Here is a 23,208-nt window from a genome sequence, read left to right as displayed (position 1 = left end):
CCGTTCCTAAATATTTGCTTTCAAGTGGTTTGAAATGGACTACCACATGCGGATGTATGCAGACATATTTTACAGTGTAGATTCACTCATTTTGCTCCGTATGTAGTCATTTGTTGAAATCTCTAGAAAGACAAATATTTAGGAACAGAGGGAGTACTAGTTTTCTTCACTGGTATGTTAAATAAAGAGTTTCGTTTCGTACTTACACAATTTAAAATGATTGTTATGGAGAGAATAAGAAAACCACTCCACTATATGTTAGTCGTATATACACGAGTACTATATGGACGCAACTTCATTGACTTTAGTGCACCTGCCTTTGGGTTTATGACAGGTGGGCCGAAAATGTGGCTGGCCCACCTGTCATACAGCAGCCAAAAGCAGGTGCAGTTAAGGCACCGGAGCTCAGTCTGTACTACAGTATATATATAAGCTGGAGCCTCAGCGCTTGTTCGCTAGGGTTTGCACTCTCCACACTCTCGCCGCACTACATATATATACACACGCTGGAGGCTCAGCATTCCTTTGCTAGGGTTTGCTATATTCACAGTCTCTCACCCTCTCTTCACCAGATCTAAACAAGACTGCGTTGTCCTCTTGTCTCTCTCTCCCCCCTCACAGCTGGTGAAGGAGGCGTCCGGATCCCGTCGCACCGGGAAGGGGAGGAGGTGCAGCGTTCACTCTATCGCCTTCGGCGAGGGAGGCAATCCACTACCGGCTGCGCTGTTCTCTTTCACCTTGCGCCTGTGCGGGAGGGCCACTGACCCCTTCTTCCTCACTGCCGTATGTAGTGTGGGAAGATCCGGCCTCCCGCCGCACGCCTTGCCACATCTCGACGACCCTAAGGTATAAGTTTCTTTGAAACCGTCATTGCTCTAGCTGCATGTGTTTCTTTTTCGATCTGTAGTCGAATCTAGGTCTTGGTTCAAAGAGGAAAGAAGGGTGCGGTGGGGTGGAGCATGAATCTAGGACGTGGTTCAATAAGGAAAGGAGGGACGGAAAGTAGTATAGACTGGCTATCCAGCCGCTTTGTTGGTCGAAAAGGGAAAAAGGGGGTAACCCAGTACACACATTTGTAAGGAACCGATCTCTTTATTGAAAAGGGAAAGAAACTGGGGGGTCGGGTAGTTTGTGCAGAACTAGATTTGCTGCCCTCACATAGGAAAAAGGTTCAAAGAGAACAAATATGGGACCAGCGCAGATATGCTGCTTGGCTACATACTCTGCATCACCCATTTATACGTGTGGACGCACATGGTGCTGGCATGTCCCATACAACTATTTTGCTGTTGTTAATCTAAGAATGCCGCCGGAAAATTGAAGCAATGCCATTGTTAAAAGTAAATTACATTTTTTAACGATTGTTGTTTTAAGAGAATGTCTCTGTTAATATGAATCAATGCAACCGTTTTAGAAATGCTACTATCCTACTTTGTTTTCCATCAAGATAAGTTAGATGCTTCTTTCTATCACCGTTTGTTTCATCCTCCTTTATCGGCAAGTAATTGTTTCCTTTTTGCCTCTGTTAAAACAAGGGTATCTATTCAACTTGTTGCTATTGCAACATTTTGCTTCGCTACGCGAAACACTTTGCTTGATTTCAGTGCAACTGCACAAAACAAGATTGGATTTCCTATTCGTGTTGGTAGATTCGTATTTTATGTTGGTCTTCTCATGAAAGGTCAGTACAGGCCTTCATCCACATGATTGTGCAGTGTGCTTTGAGAAGTTGTGCTACTTGTATTGGTACTCTTTTAAATAAATGTTGAATTGAAGTTATTGTATTGCTGTCTTTTCCCATTAAGTAGTGAACAAAAATGGGACCAACCCAGACATGATGCTTGTTGCTTTGTTACAACAAACTCTGCATCACCCCCTTTATAAGTAGATGGAAGCACATATTGTTGTTGCCCCCAGTCTCCCCTGGAACTGTTTATGCTTTTCGTTAATCTAATGCCGCTGGTAAAATTAAGCAATGCAACTCTCAGAATTAACTACTGAATATTATTTCAAAACTGCAACACTTGTTAGGGATTGGCGGGATTACCATTTTTGTGGCCGCATGTTTCATCCTCCTTTATTAGCCAGTAATTGATTCCTTTTTTGCCTCTGTTTAAACAGGGATATCTATTCAACTTGTTGCTATTGCGACATTTTGCTTCGCTACGCGAAACACTTTTGTTTTAAGAGTGTTTTGTGCAGTTCAACTTGAATGTCACACCGGCGACTTTGCTTAATTTTGGTGGAACTGCACAAAAGGAGATCGAGATTTCATATATGTGTTGGGATATGTTTCCAGTCTTCCTCGCGAGCTGTTTCAAAACTTGGTCAAGAAAGGTCAGTACCGACTTTCATCCACATGATACTGCAGTGTGCTTTGAGATGTTGTGCTACTTGTATTGGTACTGTTTTGGATAACTGTTGAATTGAAGCTATTGAACTGTTGTCTTTTACCATTAAGTGAGCAAAAATTGTTCCAACCCAGACATGATGCTTGTTTCTTTGTTACAACAAAACTCTGCATCACCCCCTTTATAAGTAGATGGAAGCACATGCTGTTGTTGCGCCCACTCTCCTGTGGAACTGTTTATGCTTTTTGTTAATCTAATTCCGCTGGTAAAATTAAGCAATGCCACTCCCAGAATTAATTAACTACTGAATCTTAGTTCAAAACCGCAACACTTGTTAGGGATTGGTGGGATTACCATTTTTGTGGCCGCATATTTCATCCTCCTTTATTGGCCAGTAATTGATTCCTTTTTTGCCTCTGTTAAAACGAATCGGTCGCATTGTTTTAGGAATGGTACTATCCTGCTTTGTAGTTCTTTCTACATGTTTAACCAAGGTATTGTTAAGATAATGTCTCTGTTAAAATGAATCAGTCGCATTGTTCTAGGAATGGTACTTTTCTGCTTTGTCGTTCTTTATACATGTTGAAACAAGGCATTCTTAAGGTAATGTCTCAGTCAATATGAATGAATTACACTGATGGAGAATTGCTACTCTCCTGCTTTGTTTCCCATTTAGATAAGGTAGATCAGTAGATGCTTTTCTTCTGTGAGTACAAGTCATCAACCGTTATTTCTGAGTAATTGTTTCCCTTATACCTATTGTTGCTTACAAGGGACAATATGTAAGTCATCAACCTTCTTCATAGTTCGAAGGTTCACCGTTGTCTAACAACATGATTTCCAGGACAGGGTTGCCGTACCACTCTGGTGCGGAACGTGTCCTTGTGGACCTACGAAGTTCAGTAGTAACTTGATCCGAAGCTTCATGATCATCATCATTAACTTCCTCCCCAGTCGATGTAGGCACCACAGGAACATTTTCCTGCGCTGTGCTACTTTCCGGTTCGGAAGGGGTGACTATCACCTCATCAAGTTCCACTTTCCTCCCACTCAATTCTTTCGAGAGAAACTCCTTCTCCAGAAAGGACCCGTTCTTGGCAACGGAGATCTTGCCTTCGGATCTGAGGAAGAAGGTATACCCAATAGTTTCCTTAGGGTATCCTATGAAGACGCATTTTTCCAACTTGGGTTCGAGCTTTTCAGGTTGAAGTTTCTTGACATAAGCATCGCATCCCCAAACTTTTAGAAACGACAGCTTAGGTTTCTTCCCAAACCATAATTCATACGGTGTCGTCTCAACGGATTTCGACGGAGCCCTATTTAAAGTGAATGCTGCAGTCTCTAAAGCATAACCCCAAAATGAGAGCGGTAAGTCGGTAAGAGACATCATAGATCGCACCATATCCAATAGAGTGCGATTACGACGTTCGGACACACCATTTCGCTGAGGTGTTCCAGGCGGCGTGAGTTGTGAAACTATTCCACATTTCCTTAAGTGTGCACCAAACTCGTGACTTAAATATTCTCCACCACGATCTGATCGTAAGAATTTTATTTTCCTGTCACGTTGATTCTCAACTTCACTCTGAAATTCCTTGAACTTTTCAAAGGTTTCAGACTTGTGTTTCATTAGGTAGACATACCCATATCTACTTAAGTCATCAGTGAGAGTGAGAACATAACGATATCCTCCGCGAGCCTCAACACTCATTGGACCGCACACATCGGTATGTATGATTTCCAATAAGTTGGTCGCTCGCTCCATTGTTCCGGAGAACGGAGTCTTGGTCATCTTACCCATGAGGCATGGTTCGCACGTGTCAAATGATTCGTAATCAAGAGACTCCAAAAGTCCATCTGCATGGAGCTTCTTCATACGCTTGACACCAACGTGACCAAGGCGGCAGTGCCACAAGTATGTGGGACTATCGTTATCAACTTTACATCTTTTGGTATTCACACTATGAATATGTGTAACATCACGTTCGAGATTCATCAAGAATAAACCATTGACCATCGGGGCATGACCATAAAACATATCTCTCAAATAAATAGAACAACCATTATTCTCAGATTTAAATGAGTAGCCATCTCGAATTAAACGAGATCCAGATACAATGTTCATGCTCAAAGCTGGCACTAAATAACAATTATTGAGGTTTAAAACTAATCCCGTAGGTAGATGCAGAGGTAGCGTGCCGACGGCGATCACATCGACCTTGGAACCATTCCCGACGCGCATCGTCACCTCGTCCTTCGCCAGCCTCCGTTTATTCCGTAGTTCCTGTTTTGAGTTACAAATATGAGCAACCGCACCGGTATCAAATACCCAGGAGCTACTACGAGTACTGGTAAGGTACACATCAATTACATGTATATCACATATACCTTTGGTGTTGCCGGCCTTCTTGTCCGCTAAGTATTTGGGCCAGTTCTGCTTCCAGTGACCACTTCCCTTGCAATAAAAGCACTCAGTTTCTGGCTTGGGTCCATTCTTCGACTTCTTCCCAGTAACTGGCTTACCGGGCGCGGCAACTCCCTTGCCGTCCTTCTTGAAGTTCTTCTTACCCTTGCCCTTTTTGAACTTAGTGGTTTTATTCACCATCAACACTTGATGTTGTTTTCTGATTTCCACCTCCGCTGATTTCAGCATTGAATATACCTCAGGAATGGTCTTTTCCATCCCCTGCATATTGAAGTTCATCATGAAGCTCTTGTAGCTTGGTGGAAGCGACTGGAGGATTCTGTCAATGACCGCGTCATCCGGGAGATTAACTCCCAGCTGAGTCAAGCGGTTGTGCAACCCAGACATTCTGAGTATGTGCTCACTAACAGAACTATTCTCCTCCATTTTACAGCTGAAGAACTTGTCGGAGACATCATATCTCTCGACCCGGGCATGAGCTTGGAAAACCATTTTCAGCTCCTCGAACATCTCATATGCTCCATGTTTCTCAAAACGCTTTTGGAGACCCGGTTCTAAGCTGTAAAGCATGCCGCACTGAACGAGGGAGTAATCATCAGCACGTGTTTGCCAAGCGTTCATAACGTCTTGGTTCTCTGGGATTGGTGCTTCACCTAGCGGTGCTTCTAAGACATAATCTTTCTTGGCTACTATGAGGATGAGCCTCAGGTTCCGGACCCAGTCCGTATAGTTGCTACCATCATCTTTCAGCTTGGTTTTCTCTAGGAACGCGTTGAAATTGAGGACAACGTTGGCCATTTGATCTACAAGACATAGTGTAAAGATTTTAGACTAAGTTCATGATAATTAAGTTCATCTAATCAAATTATTTAATGAACTCCCACTCAGATAGACATCCCTCTCGTCATCTAAGTGAAACATGATCCGGGTTAACTAGGCCGTGTCCGATCATCACGTGAGACGGACTAGTCAAGATCGGTGAACATCTTCATGTTGATCGTATCTTCTATACGACTCATGTTCGACCTTTCGGTCCTCCGTGTTCCGAGGCCATGTCTGTACATGCTAGGCTCGTCAAGTCAACCTAAGTGTGTTGCGTGTGTTCCGAGGCCATGTCTGTACATGCTAGGCTCGTCAACACCCGTTGTATTCGAACGTTAGAATCTATCACACCCGATCATCACGTGGTGCTTCGAGACAACGGACCTTCGCAACGGTGCACAGTTAGGGTGAACACTTTCTTGAAATTATTATAAGGGATCATCTTACTTACTACCGTCGTTCTAAGCAAATAAGATGCAAAAACATGATAAACATCACATGCAATCAAATAGTGACATGATATGGCCAATATCATTATGCTCCTTTGATCTCCATCTTCGGGGCACCATGATCATCTTCGTCACCGGCATGACACCATGATCTCCATCATCATGATCTCCATCATTGTGTCTTCATGAAGTCGTCACGCCAACGATTACTTCTACTTCTATGGCTAACGCGTTTAGCAACAAAGAAAGTAATTTACATCGCGTTATTCAATGACACACAGGTCATGCAAAATAATAAAGACAACTCCTATGGCTCCTGCCAGTTGTCATACTCATCGACATGCAAGTCATGATTCCTACTACAAGAATATGATCAATCTCATACATCACATATATCATTCATCACATCTTCTGGCCATATCACATCACATAGCACTTGCTGCAAAAACAAGTTAGACGTCCTCTAGTTGTTGTTGCAATTTTTACGTGGTTTGTAGGTTTCTATCAAGAACGTTTCTTACCTACGTACGACCACAACATGATTTGCCAATTTCTATTTACCCTTCATAAGGACCCTTTTCATCGAGTCCGTTCCGACTAAAGTAGGAGAGACAGACACCCGCTAGCCACCTTATGCAACTAGTGCATGTTAGTCGGTGGAACCTGTCTCACGTAAGCGTACGTGTAAGGTCGGTCCAGGCCGCTTCATCCTACAATGCCACCGAAACAAGACAAGACTAGTAGCGGCAAGAAGAATTGGCAAACTCAACGCCCACAACTGCTTTGTGTTCTACTCGTGCATAGTAACTACGCATAGCCTGACTCATGATGCCACTGTTGGGAATCGTAGCATAATTTTAAAATTTTCCTACGCTCACCAAGATGCATCTATGGATTATACTAGCAACGAGGGGAGAGGGGTGCATCTACATACCCTTGTAGATCGCGAGCGGAAGCGTTCCAATGAACGTGGATGACGGAGTCGTACTCGCCGTGATTCAAATCACCGATGGCCGAGTGCCGAACGGACGGCACCTCCGCGTTCAACACACGTACGGTGCAGCGACGTCTCATCCTTCTTGATCCAGCAAGGGGGAAGGAGAGGTTGATGGAGATCCAGCAGCACGACGGCGTGGTGGTGGATGCAGCGGGATGTCAGCAGGGCTTCGCCGAGCTTCTACGAGAGAGAGAGAGAGGTGTAGCAGGGGAGGAGGGAAGCGCCCAAGGCTGTAGTTGCTGCCCTCCCTCCCCCCCCTTTATATAGGCCCCCTTGGGAGGGGGGGCGGCGGCCAAACCCATCTAGGGTGGGGGGCGGCGGCCAAGGGGGTGCCTTGCCCCCCAAGGCAAGTGGGAAGCCCCCCACCCTAGGGTTCCCAACCCTAGGCGCATGGGGGGAGGCCCATGGGGGGCGCCCAGCCCACTAGGGGCTGGTTCCCTTCCCACTTCAGCCCACGGGGCCCTCCGGGATAGGTGGCCCCACCCGGTGGACCCCCGGGACCCTTCCGGTGGTCCCGGTACAATACCGGTAACCCCCGAAACTTTCCCGGTGGCCGAAACTTGACTTCCTATATATAATTCTTTACCTCCGGACCATTCCGGAACTCCTCGTGATGTCCGGGATCTCATCCGGGACTCCGAACAACTTTCGGGTTTCCGCATACATATATCTCTACAACCCTAGCGTCACCGAACCTTAAGTGTGTAGACCCTACGGGTTCGGGAGACATGCAGACATGACCGAGACGCCTCTCCGGTCAATAACCAACAGCGGGATCTGGATACCCATGTTGGCTCCCACATGTTCCACGATGATCTCATCGGATGAACCACGATGTCGAGGATTCAATCAATCCCGTATACAATTCCCTTCGTCAATCGGTATGTTACTTGCCCGAGATTCGATCGTCGGTATCCCAATACCTTGTTCAATCTCGTTACCGACAAGTCTCTTTACTCGTACCACAATGCATGATCCCGTGACTAACGCCTTAGTTACATTGAGCTCATTATGATGATGCATTACCGAGTGGGCCCAGAGATACCTCTCCGTCACACGGAGTGACAAATCCCAGTCTCGATCCGTGCCAACCCAACAGACACTTTCGGAGATACCCGTAGTGCACCTTTATAGTCACCCAGTTACGTTGTGGCGTTTGGCACACCCAAAGCACTCCTACGGTATCCGGGAGTTGCACGATCTCATGGTCTAAGGAAAAGATACTTGACATTGGAAAAGCTCTAGCAAACGAAACTACACGATCTTTATGCTATGCTTACGATTGGGTCTTGTCCATCACATCATTCTCCTAATGATGTGATCTCGTTATCAATGACATCCAATGTCCATAGTCAGGAAACCATGACTATCTGTTGATCAACGAGCTAGTCAACTAGAGGCTTACTAGGGACACGTTGTGGTCTATGTATTCACACATGTATTACGATTTCCGGACAATACAATTATAGCATGAACAATAGACAATTACCATGAACAAAGAAATGTAATAATAACCATTTATTATTGCCTCTAGGGCATATTTCCAACAATAACTACTCTGCTGAGATATTCCTGTGTTAAGAGTTTGTTCTGAATATTGTCTATGTAATGCCAGGCCTTGTGTTTGATTGCAAAATTGAGCTTGGAATGTTGTGGCATGCGGCATCATGAGCTGTTCACCGTGCCTCCTGAGAATAATGCTTCGTATCGTTTTGCATGTCGATCTAATGCCAGTGATTTGCTTGTTAAGAAGATCATCCTCTTCTGTTGTTTCCGTGCTTAAGAAGTTCATCGTCTTATGTTTCATTCATAGCCTATACGACAAGTCGGGTAGGTTAGACATGAAACCATATGATCTTCCGACCAACTCATCATCTTATGCCGTGATTGGATCTTCGTTTTCCAACCAAAACCGCTTGTATAACTGACGCTTGTAAATAAAAGCAGATGGTCTCGGGCGAAGCGCTTGGTTGGTCGATTTCGACTAGTAAAATATACACTGGTCTCTCAAATTACACGCGTAACCCGCCGGTTTTACTTACAGACCTCGGGCCCTCGGTTTCATTACGCCTGTATTTTTTTGCGGGTCATTACGCCTATATTTTACGCGTTGTTTCCGATGACGAGTAAATTACACTTGTATGTTAATACATGTGTGAAATAAACCAGAGCTCCCAAGCGCGACCTTACTGTTTCATGCCGTATCAGTCTCTCGAAGGTGCTCATAGGTGTCCGATGATCCTGACTTCCAGAATGAGCAGCGGGCGCTGTATCAGACTATCTGTAGGGCCCGCGAGGCCCTCTCCGTCGTCCTTCGAGTTGTTGCGCTCGCCGTGGCGCCGAGCATTGTTAACTTGGTCAACGAACATGAGGATTCAGGAGATGACTTTATTTTGACTGGATGACAGTAGGGATCCACTAGGGCCATAGTCGTACGTACGCAAGTGCCTCCTTATTATGTACAACTATTTTTTTGGCTTCCTCCTGGTTTCCTGACATCACGGTCCCACACCATTGTCAACCTATGTAGTCAATATAAACGAGAGAATTGCACAAGGTGCGGCCGACAGCTGGGACCAAGCAGCTCGAGCAGTATTTGTGTTTTTGAGGCGTGAGCACTGCAGAGCTTTTCTTGGCGATGTTTTCGTTATTGTTCAGAGGAGAGCAGGGTATTAACTGGGCGGGCTGTGTCCCGTCTAGCCCAGGCCAGATATCCAGCCCAGATATTAATTTTTTTCAAGATGAAAATGACTAGCGCAGCTATACTTTTTTTGAGGAATACCCACGCAAGGCCAACTTGTTATTCTCCGCCCTGCTGGGCTGCAAATCTTTCCTAGGAGGGATGCATTACGCTTAACAGGAAAATGGGATTTAAAAAATAATAAATGGAATGTAATTATAAAAAATGGGCGGTAACTATAAAAAAATGCACGAAACACGAAATTAGTTTCTAAAATATTAGTTATGGATTTTGAAAATCTTAATTTTTAATTGTTGCGCGCGCAATGTTTCGTTGGATTTTTACGTAATACAAATTTATATTTAATCTGACTAGAAATTTCCGGATAAAAATATTTCGGATCCCATCAAAATGTGGGAGATTTTATTGAATTCTGTATTGAACGGTTTGTTGAAATTATTAATCGTTGTCCTAGCTAGAAAATGGGTTGTACTTTTAACAAACTGTAAATGGGCTATAGTAAATTCTATTAGAATTCAAAAATGGGTTGTACATTCTTACAAATCAGAAATGGGCTATAAGTTCTCTGCCACACACTTGTGGGCCTACTAAGTTGACGCGTCCCCTAAAAAAAGAAGTTGACGCGTATTCCTCTCCGCGTGGGCATCCACTGCAGCGTCTTCCCCGACTCCGCGTCGTCCCCTTCCTAGGCCTCGCCGTCGTCCACCGCCGTGGTGCTCTCGGCGCGGCGTGGTCAATGTGGTCAACGACCGACTTCCATCGGAAGAGTACTGTACGTGGAGAGGCTGACAGCTGGGTCCACGGCAACCGCAAGGAAGTGCCTCCTTATTATGCGCAAAATAATTATTCCTCCACCTGACAGCAGGGACCCACCGGACGGGCCACCGTATTTCGCGAGAAAACGTTTCCCCCCTGACTGCTGGGACCCATCGGATGGGCCACTGTATTTCGCGAAAAAAACGTTCGCCCCTCTGTTAGCTCAGACCCACCGGAAGTGCCTCATTATTACGCACAAAAAAATGAATACTCCCCCTGCTAGCTGGGACCCTCCTTGGTGGGAGGCTGACTTGTGGGCCTACTAAGTTGGCGGGGACGGAGGGCTTTGTCAACTTAGTCAATATGAACGATTCTAGCTCCAGTGACCGTACGATGTCCATCCAACGGCCATAGTGCTTCTTCAACCTCTGGTCTTCTTGCTCCAGCCGCACAAAGCAGCGCCGATCGTGCCACATGCTCCTGCCTCCCGCGGTCGGCTGTGCTGCCGCGGAGGCCTCACCGCCCCCTACTATTCCCACCACTGGCCAGACCCTTCTGCGACGGCAGCCTCACACCACAGCCGAACCAGTGAACCCTCGTACTCCTCTCTGCGCGGGCTTCCACTGCCGCGTCTTCCCCGGCTCCGCGTCGTCCCCTTCCTAGGCCTCGCCGTCGTCCACCGCCCAGGTGCTCGCGGCGTGGCGTGGTCAACATGGTCAAGGAAAGACTTCCATCAGAAGAGTACTGTATGTGGAGAGGCTGACAGCTGGGTCCATGATGGCCGCAAGGAAGTGCCTCCTTATTACGCGCAAAATAATTATTCCTCCACCTGACAGCAGGGACCCACCGGACGGGCCACCGTATTTCGTGAAAAAAATGATTCGTCCCCTGACTGTTGGGACCCACCAGCTACATCTTCGCACGCAAGTGCGTCCGGCAAAAAAACGATTCGCCCCCCTGACTGCTGGGACCCACCATCTACATCTTCACAGGAAAGGAAGTGCCTGACAGTCGGGACCCACCTGGTCGAAGCGCACGTAGCGTTGTCATTCTGGTCGCGAACGTGTACGTACATACTGGTGGATGTAGAGGCGCGCACGTAGCATGTACACGTACGTACAGCGGCCAGTGTGCAAGAAATAAAATACGGCCACGTACGTACATACGGGTGGGGTCTCGAACGCCTACTCGCGCATACGTACGGCCAGGGCTCGTGTACATGGCTGGGTCAGAACAAAGAAACAACGTCGTCGTCGTGTTCATGGGGAGCCAACCGGCTGGGTCGGAATGGAATGCGTCGTCCTCTTCGTCGGGAGGGCTTGGACAGAACAGGCGATGGAAACGAGGCCTGGTGTACTGCAGAACGGAGGAAACGGCCTTGTGTTCGACCGGCCACGTTCAAAACGGGATCCTATTCATCAGGAGGGGTCTGGCGTACCGCAAAATGGAGGAAACAGATTTGTGTTGGACCTCCTACGGTCGAAACGGGGTCCTGTTGATCGGGAGGGGTGTGGCGTACCGCAAAACAGATGAAACGGACTTGTGTTGGAGCGCTACGGTCGAAACGGGGGTCCTGTTCATCGGGAGGGGTGTGGCGTACCGCAAAACGGGACTTCACGGGATACTGTTCATCTCCACCGTTGACCTCCTCCAGCCTCCACGGGCTACTGTTCATCCACCGTCGACCTCCTCCAGCCTCCACCTGCGACTGTTCATCCACGGGGCTCCTGTTCATCCAGCCTCCACCGCGCGCTACTCCACCGGCTACTGTTCATCCACCCCTCCACCGTTGACTGTTCATCCACCCCTCCATGGGGTCATCCTGTTCATCCAGCCCTCCACGGGGTCCTGTTCATCCAGCCCTCCACGGGGTCCTGTTCATCTAGCCCCAACTGGCTCGATCGATCGGGGTCCTGTTCATCCAGAGGCAACGCCACGGGGTCCTGTTCATCCACCCCCACCACTCACTGTTCATCCAAACCCCCCTGCAACGCTCACTGTTCATCCAGAGGCAGCATCGATCGGCTTCAGTTAGCAGCAGTAGCGAAGGAATCGCTCGATCGGGTTCAGTTAACAGCCATCGATCGATCGCTCGGGTTCAGTAATGCGTAGCCTGCAGTGCAATCGCTCGGGTTCAGTTAGAGCCCAACGCCTCGCTCGGGTTCAGTTAGAGCCCAACGCCTCACACACGCGCGCGTACGTGTACGAGAGAAATGTGCATCTCTCGGCCCCGACCACCCACCGTAACCAGGAACACCCGGTTATTTTCCTCGCCCTCGCTTCTACCACGGGTTTTTCCGTCATGGACGGCCCAAAGAATGTCATGCAGCTGCGTCTCCGGCCCGCCCAGGACGAAAAGCCCATTTTCTGTCATGATTTTTTGTCATAGAAGTAGGAGCCCACCACATCTATGATGATACCGGGTTTTGTCACAATTATCGTCATAGAAGTGTCATAAGTATGACAGAATTTTTTTCCGTTCGGCCCAAAATGTCACGGATGTGTCTTTTTTTGGTAGTGCAGGACAACCACCGACACCTCGACATTGTCAAACGAGGCATACGAGTCAGAGGAGTCCGAATCTCCTTTGTAGCCCGAGTCATTGTCGGAGTCCACCTTGCAGTACTCCGAGTCGGACGACAGAGAGACGTCGTCGTCATCGATGTGGACGAGGGGCGCCGACGCAGGCAGGGCCAGAACCACATTGTGGATGCGCTGCATCCTCGACCACACGCGCGTCGGATCCGGCTACGGCTGCAGCGTGGTGGCGGACCTATACATCCACCAACGCGCGCGCTGCCTCAGATCGTCGGAGCGCACCTCCGCCATTGCGAAGCGGAGGATGTTGGCCGGAGGGGTACCTGGGCCGTCCACGAGAGCGCGCCTCTTCTCGTCGTTGGTCATCGCGTCAATGAGGGCGCGCGCGTGGTTCCTAAGCATGTCGATGCTGGGGAACCACCGGCCTATCTCCTGGAGCTCCGCGCGCGCGACCTTGTCATCGCCTGCCAGCTTGTCGACCATCCTCTGCCATGCACGGTGGTTGTCCATGGCGTCGGTGGCGACGTCGAGATGGCCGGCGAGGGTTTTCTTGTGGTGGAGTGGGAGGTGGGGAGTGTAGAGCCCGAGGCGTCGTGAAACGGAAGTGGTGAATGGGGGCGGTGGGTGGTGGCCTCTTAATAGGAGTGGAAGAGCGAACCGCGCCGCTCTGATTAGCACGTACAATCTATATCAGTATAACAACTGTGGCAATGAATATCTACCAAGATTACTAGTACTAGCGCACTTGCATGGAGCTCAACCTATCAAACAAAGGGTCCTGGGTTTGATACCCAGGACAAACATTTTTTTTGGAAAATTATTTTTAATTAACAATAGCAGTATTCACTCCAAAACAGATCAGTATTCAGTTAACAACAACAGTATTCACTCCAAAACTTTTTTTAAGCTTTTTTCAGTTAAAAGCAGCAAAGTTCAGCAAAATTCAGTTCAAAGCAGCAAAGTTGAGTTCAGTAAACATAAACAAAGTTCAGTTTAGTTAACATCAACAAAGTTCACTTCAGTTAACACAACAAAATTCAGCAAAATTCAGTGAACAGCAACATTCAGATATGTTGCGACATTCAGATATCTTCCAACATTCAGATATCTTCCAACATTCAGATATCTTCCATTCAGTTAACTCCTAATTATAATATATAATTACAAAAAGGGCGATGTATGCCATGGTTTGCCATAAAAAAATTAGGCAATGTATGCCACATTTTGCCATCAAAAAAGAGGCAATGTATGCCACAGTTTGACATAACAAAAAAAGGCCAATTTATGAGTTACATAAGTATAGGCCTTATCAAGAAATGGTGGCTGAGAACTGCCACTAGATCAGGCAGCAGGAAAATCATCAGGAGGAGCATTAAGGTGAGGAATATGACTGGCAATGTCATCTCCAAACATCAGCCACCATGCCCTCTCACCTGCTTGGCCTCCTCTTCCTCTCCCTGCATCTGAATTTTCTCCTCTCCATGCATGCACATTACTGCCTCCTCTCCCTCTCCCACCTCCTAGATTTGCTCCTCTCCCTCTCCCAGCTTCTGGATTTGCTCCTCTCCCTCTCCCAGCTTCTGGATTTGCTCCTCTCCCTCTCCCAGCACCTGCATTTGCTCCTCTCCCTCTCCCTCTCCCAGCACCTGCACTTGCTCCTCTCCCTCTCCCAGCACCTGCACTTGCTCCCTCTCCTGACACTGCATCTGCACTGGCACCTCTTCCTAGACCTGAGACTGCACTTGCTCCCCTTCCTCTTCTTGCACTTGGATTTCCCTCTCCCCTGCCTCTCCTTTTCTTTCCTCTTCCCATGTCAGCTTCAGTTCTTGCCCTTGTCTGCCTAGCAACATTCATTTCTGTAGTAACCCTGGGTTGTGGTATTTCAGCCCCAGCAGTAGCAACAAATGAAGACAGCTCAGGCAGTGGGCCATGGACCCTTTGAGGAGCTCTTCTTGCTCTTTCCCTGTTGGCCATGTTGAAAACCATACTGGTCGGTGACTCACTAGGATCCAACCTAGGATCTGGCCTGTTTGGAAATATGTTCTGCAAACAAACAAAAGGTAAATTTTCAGAAAAGTTCAATTTAGGCAGTTAAACACATTTGATGGAACCAGCTCTACACCTTAAGCATACCTGAAGAAATGTTGGGTCATCATAGTTCTCATCAACCAGCTCTACTCCTTCTTCAATTAGTGCTTCCTGACATCTGCAGTGCCCCTTCCTGTTGTGGTCAGCTCTGCCACAAATTGAGTAGTGCATTGTCACACCTTTTTTGTCCAAATATCTAACACCATTCTTGTTCTTCTTCTCTTCTGGAGTTTTCTTCCTGTTTTTCTTTGGCCTTCCCAACTGTTTAGTGAAAACTGGTGGATATACTTTGTAAGCATTCTGTTTCTCCCAATGCTTCGGATCTCTAAGTGGAACCAGAGTATATCCATATGCTTTCAGATAATTCTCCACAGTGTAGCAGTCATGAACCATTGTCTCATGGTCAGTTCTCTCCTCCCTACAGCATGCTATACTATGGCCACATGGTACTCCAGACAGCTGGCATCTTCTACAGTCACAAGTGTGCAAGCACAAGTCAACTGTATAACTAGAGTTGCCAGACTAAATTCTGAACAATTGTTGGCCAGCTTCTGAGACATGGTAATTAGCAGCAAACTCAGTGTTCTTGTCTAAATTCTTCTTGATCTTTGGGCATATTCTCTGCCCTGCCCACTTCTCTATGGCCTCTCTCTGTTTACTCACTAGCCTTTGCATGATCTTGTAAAAAATGTATTCTAGCATTGACAGCATTGCCATCTCTCTGCCCTCCAGAATGTAGCTGCAACAAATGTTGCACCATTTCTGATTAGTATGATGTGATATAATGTTGCAACAATATAAAACACTAATGCATAGGAAGAGGTAGGTACTTCATAAACTGGTGCAGATGATTTACATATTAAATACTTCAGAGTTATTGTTCAGCAGAACATCACACTTGGAAAAGACACTAAAAAATGCTTTACACCATGTCTTTGGATCAAGTCTTTCAGTCCAGTGGAAGGCAGCTGAACTGTGTCCATCCATTTTCTCATAGTTTTGGCTCCACTTCACCCTGTTTGGTGATCTTGCAATGGCCCACAGATCTTGCTTGAGCAACTCTCCTTTGTGCTTCTCATTGAAATTCTGATAAATATGTCTAACACAAAACCTATGCTCAGCATCTGGCCAGACTTTTTGCACAACATTGATCAAACCTTTCTGCTTGTCACTCATAATAGTGAAAGGAGCAGTATTTCTGATGTTAAGGTCATCTCTCAATGTAGTGAGAAACCACTCCCAAGAACTTGTGCACTCTACTTCTACCCAACCCATTGCAATGGGGAAAATGCAGTCATTAGGATCAATACCAACTGCACTAAGCAACACTCCTTTAAACCTAGTTTTCATGTGACAACCATCAATGAAAATAATAGGCCTGCATCCCTTGAGCCACCCCCTTTTACATGCATCATAAGCCCAATATAGAGTTTTCAGACATTTCCTGCCCAGTGGGAAATCCTTGTCTTTCACAAGCTCAGTTGACAGGAGAAATGTAGACCCAGGGTTGCTATTCCTCAATTCAGCCCCATAATCCCAAAGCCTACTGAACTGCTCTTCTTCATCACCATGGATCTCCTTAAGTGATGTTGTTCTTGCCCTAGCTAGCTTTCATCTGTTAGGGGTGACATGAAATTCCTTGGTGATCTTTCTTGCAAATGTACCTAGTGACATCTTCTGGTCATCTCTGAACTCATCCATGAAATACTTGCACAGGAATTTTGCTGTCAGTGACCTTAACTTCCATTTCTTCTGACATATATGTTCTCCATAGTAAGTCTTTATGACAAATCCTCCTGTCCTATTGTCATTTCCAGCAAACAGGTACCATGCGCAACCATTTTCACAAACTGCCTCAAGTCTCCTCTTGTCATTCTTTATCTTCTTGATCTGCACTCTGTTTCTAACTGAATATGCAGTCAGTGCATGTATTAGCTCAACCACATCAGCAAATACCATCCTACTTTAAACACAGGTGAAATCATGTCCACCTTTGCATTGAAAGCTTTAAACTTGTACCTAAGTTCATCTGCTTGCTCAGTTGATAGGTTTAGATCTTCATCCTCAAGCAAATAGTCAGGCTCCACATCTTCCTCCTCCTGCTCACCTTCTTCATCAACATCAAAGTCAATGTTGTCATCATAAAGATCATCATCACCATCATCTATGTCATAGTCACTGTCACTGAAATCAGAATCTAAAACAACTACATCTTCAATAACTGTTTGTCCATCTTCAGTTAGCATGTTGTGCTCAGCACCCTCAATCAGCAAACTCTGTGGGTCTGTTCCATTTGCTGCAATATCTGACAAGGGATCTTCCACAAATACTGAAATTAGGCTATGGGAAGAGGATGCACTTGCTACTTCCAAAGTTGATGTTGCTGTTATCAAAGACAAGGGCAATCTGCACACCAAGTCGGACCTGAAATTATTGATGAAATCTATATGCTCAACCATGACTACAAGCATCTTATGCTCAGCACAAGCTCTGATCATATGGTGCACATCCTCATCACTGCTAATTTTGATCAAACCATCTGAGATTGGTTTATTTGGTTTGCACCAGTAAATGATGTGCTCACTCACAAGATATCCCAACCAAAGCAAGTGTTGTTCAAAGAATGCATATGAGAAAGTGCCAGAGTCAACATAGTCTAGCACCTCAACAGAAGGATTCCAGTACTCCAGGTTACTGATTGGGCCACAGAAAATTCCACCATGCTCAAGTTCCAGTGTAAAAAAAGGACTATCAACCCTTTCTCCATTTGTTGCATCACACACTGCATACAGAAAAATATGTATCAGTTGAGAAACAATATTCAGATAACTAAATTTTCTGTTGAAATAAAATAGTTCAATTACTAAGATGCATCAGATTTAATAAACTACAACAACTTAAGGTGAAGTGGACTGACCTTTCAGTTAAGTACAGTCACTGAAGATATTCAGTTAACTACAGTAACTGAACATATTCAGTTAACTATAGTAACTGAAAATGTTCAGTTAACTACAGTATCTGAACATATTCAGTGAACTACAATTAACTGAACATATACTGTGAACCAAAGATAAACTAAACTAAAGATAAACTAAACTAAACCATTCAATTAACTGAAACTTCACTGAACATGTGATTAGCATTACCAAAACTAAACTAAATGATGTAACAAATAGCCTAGTTTTATACTCTGTACAAAACATCTTCAACAGCAAAAAGGAGTTCAATTTGACCACACAAACAGATGATTCAGTAGAGTACAAGCTAGCGCAGAACTAAAAGCAACTACAAAGGCATTAACATCTAATTTGTCCGCCATAAACCCTAGCTCTCATGTCGAACCCAAACCTAAAATCATTGGCCGAAAGCCTAGCTCTACTTCGCCATACATGACCCTACGCAACAAACACCACTACACGGCCTCGATTCGAGCACAAATGGTCACGATTCGAGCTGCAAACAGCGGGGCGACGAGCTCGGAGCAAAGCAGAGGAGAGGAGAGGGAGGAAAGGAAAGCAGAGGCGGACGTGCCCACAGTAATCAGGAGGGAAGACACCGAACGGGCAGATGAGCAGATGCCGGCGTCTCCACGCCGCCGGCGAACGGCGGCGACGACGCCTCCATCGCTGACGTCACCATCGCACCCCGCCAGCCCGTGAGCTCTGTGCCCCGACAGCGACCAACTGAATACTCTCGAACGGACGCCAACTCGATTCCGACAGATTTAATTCAGGTGTTGTGTACTGCGGGTTGATTAGAGGAAACGACAGGGGGGTTTCTGCAAAAGTGCGTGTGACGACCGGGCCGTCCACCTGGCTGCCAGTTGTCCAGTTGCCATTGGCCTGGGACTAAAATGTCACATTGACTGCAAGTTGGGGTATGGTGGGGTTGAGTTTTGCATGTTTGAGACTAAATTGTCACATTCTGCGCAAGTTAGGGTACCACTACAGGAATCATACACTTTGCCGTCTGCCATGGCTGACGGCAAAGGCATGCCCGGCGGACGGCAAAGGCCTTTGCCGTCCGCCAGCAGATGGCAACAGGTCCGGCTGAATAAGCTACGGCAAAGGGTTCTTTGCCTTCTGCTAGCGGACGGCAAGATGAAACGGTCTTTGCCGACCACCAGCAAACGGCAAATAGCCTGAACGGCACACGTGGCAGGTTAGGTCCGTTAGGTGGCTAACGGTGTGCTTCAGACGGCAAAGAAGCAAAGGTCTTTGCCGTCTGCCAGCAGACGGCAAAGTGTCCAAAGTGTCCAGATGCATCTCTGTCATTGATTTACAGTATGTTCAAACGGCAAATCTCCTTCTTTGCCATCTCTGTCATTGATTTACAGTATGTTCAGCAATTCATATTCATATGTATAGCCCATGCATATATCACAAATATCAACACAGACCACAGGAAAATAAGAACATCACAAGATCATCTATAAAAACATATGTCATACGACCTGTACCACAAAGTAAGACGAGATCACACAAGTGTCGACAAATAAGATCACAAAGGTTGGCCTCCACATAACACAAAACTTAGGTGAGCATCATGGGATCTAGCAGCAACAACACCTAACCTACTGGATGGACACTGCAGTCCAGAACCAACTCCACAAGCACACTACATACTGATTTGCGACCGCGCCGGTGATGCAACCACCACAACCAAAATTAAAAAGGCAAGGGAGGTGGGTGGTCCAGGTTACTGTCTCCACGCCGCCTGTGTTTGCCATCTCTAAATGCCAACTGGTCCAGGTTGTGGTCATCAGCCTTCTTCATGCCATCAGCATGATCACCATTGCCTCCCGCACCCCGTCATCATTAGACTGATTTGCTGCTGTTGCTCGTCCTCCTACTCCATCTGCATGGACAAGAGCAAGTTAGTTGAATGGCATGCACGATAAAACTGCAAGGCATATATATTCATCTACATTAATTCTACTAAGTACAGATTTTGCATGGATGGGTTTGACTTCAACAGAGACTGAAAGAAGAGCATTTTCCCCTCCCAATCCAAAACCTGCAGTACAAGTACAGCTCTAAGAGAAGGAACCGTGGTATAACAAGAGGCGCTCCAAGTCGAACTAAATCTCAGTTTCTTTATTTACTTAAGAAACATCACAACCATAACTTCTGCCAAGCAAGCAGTTATCATACTATCAGCTAAAGAAAAACAAAGGAAGATCACGTGTCACTTTCAGGGAAAACATCAGAAGTAGATGATAGGCAAAGGTAGATGATCATCAAATTCCCTCACACTCCACAGTGAATAATGCTACTACTATTGATAGCAAGGACTAACTATTCCCACTACCTGGATGCAGGGTCCTTCATTTTGCAAACAAAAAAAGAGCACATTATCCAATTCCTTCACATACATAAATGAATAGCAGCAACCAAATTCAACGGTACTACCAAAATCAAATCTATTATATTGTTAAAAAGATAGAAAACGAATGGAGGAGATTCAATATTATTAAAACGATAGAAAACAAAAGGAGGAGATTCAAAATTACAAAGTTATGATAAATGAACGGCAGTGATTCGTTGACCTCAACTTGATGGCGGCGTAAAGGCATACAAAGTCCACACGGCCAACGGCACGGCCAGCTTATAGGCAAAAGGAATCACATGGCCAGCTTAAGAAAAAGGAGTCCATAGTCCATACGCCACCTTCCAATGGCAAGCCAGGCTAGCGTATAGTCAATTAGTACACGAGCATGTTATTTCATCCCCACGGCACTACGCACGTAATAACAGCAATAATATTAAAAAAAGTCTAAAAACATGCATAATGGGAGTATATTCGAAGACATGCATCATAATTAAATGCACAAGTCTATCATCCGACACGTACAATAATATATGGATGTATACTCCATCATGTACATGAAAAGAAAGTTCAGCTGGATTACGAATCAGTCACATATATAAACAATGTCCAGTCAAAAAGGAAGGTCCAGTAAAAAAACTAACATTCGGACTAGGAGCGACACATCAAACCGTCAACGTATATCAGCAAAAAGCTATATGGAGGCAGCAATGTCGAAACCTATAAAAACAGAGGATCCACCAAATACTAAATAAAAATAAATTTACTTTTTCACTGGCACCTGGCACCTTAGTTGTTAAGTACATATGCTAAAAGTAAAAGAAACTGATTTCATTTTTGTGGAAAAAAGAACTGATTGCAACCAAAGATTCTAAATAGAAGATGGTATGTCATAAAAATGCTAAGGATAAAGGAAATTGACTGCGTGACATTGGTGCTAGATAGATTAGTGTATGTAATAAAATGTTAATCTTCTTTTCTACGGGGGAATACAATTTTAATCTTCATCACAACTTACCATCAAATATTTATTCATGTTAAGAAGTTGCAATATTCTACCAGCATATTTATTCACTAAACAGCAAGCACGGATTGGGTTTGAAGCAGTCAACTTACATATACTCCCATGGACGGAATAAAGGGCACCTCATATTTGGTTTGAGAATGTCAATATTTCCAAGTAACTCTAGCAAGATGAACAAAGCCAGCCAATCATACATCAGCAGCCATTTGCCAATTTATTGAACTAATAATGAGCACAGAGAAACTAAGAGCAGTTCATATCCCACTACATATATGCGGCAATTGCATTGGTTTGCTGACGGCCACGCCAAACAAAGAGCTGATTGAACACCTCATGTCACATCTAATACCAGATAAAGTGCATAACCACTGCGATGCTTGTTGCCGAGCTGGTGACGAGTGCTCAGAGACGAGGCTAACGAACCTCCAATTCGCACCGAATCTAACACTCACTTCACCTCCTCTGACCTGTCACGGAGATCAATGAAAGGCAAAACAAAGCGGGTTTCTGAAATAATGCAGTTAACAGAATCGCTAGACTCATCTACTAATTCATGTGTGACCGACTTGCTAGTACTATACTACACGATGGGAAAGAGGTCCCAAATTCAGTGTGAGATGAGCTTACGAATTCAGTTAACAATGAACCTGAATCTATGCCTATGTCTGAAGGGAAAGAAGAAGGTTGGGGCTTTGAGGATGGAGGGAGGGAAGGACTGACAGGGCGATCCAGAAGGCGCCGACGAGGAGGACGGCGCCCCAGAGCAGGCCGCAGGCGAGCCCCACCGCCTACCGGATCCAATGCACCGCGTCCAGCAGCTGGTCCTGCACACCGAAACCCAGACACCGAACCAATCAGAACCTCACGGAGTCACTCAGGGACACGCCGCCGGCGGCGGCGGCGGCGGTGGCGGCACGCATACCTTGTCCAAGGACGCGTCGGGGTCGAGGTACCGGATGGGGTTCGCCTTGGCCTCGATGCGGTCGCCGAGGCGGGTGAGCTTGAGATGGTTGATGGAGAGCTGCACGCCGGCCACCCTCCGGTACCCCGACGCCATGTACCCGCCGATGCTCGCCGTCGACTCCGCCATCAGCGCCGAGACGACGCCGTTGAGAATCTTGAAGGGCTGCGACCATCCTGACCACGCCGACATCGCTGTGCCCGTAGCAACAGCAGCTCGACGCCGCTGGGGCCTCCTCGCGGTGCCCCACCACTAGTGCCTGGGCGTGGCTCTCCTGGGCGAGGAGAGAAACCGGTCGGTGGAGATGGTGAGCGGGGAGAGGTGACCTCGGGGAGGAGAGCTAGGCGGTGGGGAACGGCGGGGATCGCCGGAATCTGGCAGCGGCGTCGGATGGAGAAAGGGGATCGAGGAAGACGAGAGAGATGGGATCCAACATGTGTGTGTGCGTGGGTTAGGCGTGGGTGTGTGTGCATCGTGGGTGGGGCCCGGGGCTGTGTGGGTCGTGGAGTGAAATTTGACAATTTTGACCTCGAAACGAAATAAATTCACGAAATGAACTGGGTGCGAAACTATTTCACACCCCTAACCCTTTTGTGTAGCGCCCGCCACGCCGGCGCCACACCCTACGGTGCAGCGCCTAGCTCCGGGGCATTGCACCTCTGTCCACCGTGGTAGCCCACGGGCCCGCACCCAGCAGTGCAACGCCTCCGAGCTAGGCGCTGCACCTGTAATGTGCAGCGCCTAGCCGCTAGGCGCTACACGTGTAAT

At 46.5% G+C, this 23,208-nt stretch overlaps 1 protein-coding gene across 3 annotated transcripts; it reads right to left on the bottom strand.

Moving 5' to 3' along the window:
* Positions 1 to 19,557: 19,557 nt before the first annotated feature.
* Positions 19,558 to 22,921, bottom strand: LOC123180170 (1,4-dihydroxy-2-naphthoyl-CoA thioesterase 1). 3 transcript variants are annotated; one of them, XR_006490741.1, is made up of 3 exons: positions 22,402 to 22,921; positions 22,200 to 22,303; positions 19,558 to 21,946 (listed from the first exon to the last, which is right to left on the bottom strand). XR_006490741.1 is itself a non-coding variant. In XM_044592138.1 (2 exons), exons 1-2 carry the CDS (start codon positions 22,630 to 22,632, stop codon positions 22,268 to 22,270), a joined length of 267 nt encoding a protein of 88 aa, XP_044448073.1. In that variant the 5' UTR covers positions 22,633 to 22,919; the 3' UTR covers positions 19,558 to 22,267. The 3 variants fall into 3 exon arrangements, 1 of the variants encoding a protein (XP_044448073.1); XR_006490742.1 differs by having other exon boundaries at positions 19,558 to 19,984; XM_044592138.1 differs by having other exon boundaries at positions 19,558 to 22,303; positions 22,402 to 22,919.
* Between the last annotated feature and the right edge of the window lie 287 nt (positions 22,922 to 23,208).

Source organism: Triticum aestivum, chromosome 1D (assembly GCF_018294505.1).
Source record: "Triticum aestivum cultivar Chinese Spring chromosome 1D, IWGSC CS RefSeq v2.1, whole genome shotgun sequence".
In the NCBI taxonomy this organism is placed as follows: domain Eukaryota; kingdom Viridiplantae; phylum Streptophyta; class Magnoliopsida; order Poales; family Poaceae; genus Triticum; species Triticum aestivum.
This window is presented reverse-complemented; position numbering and strand designations above follow the sequence as displayed.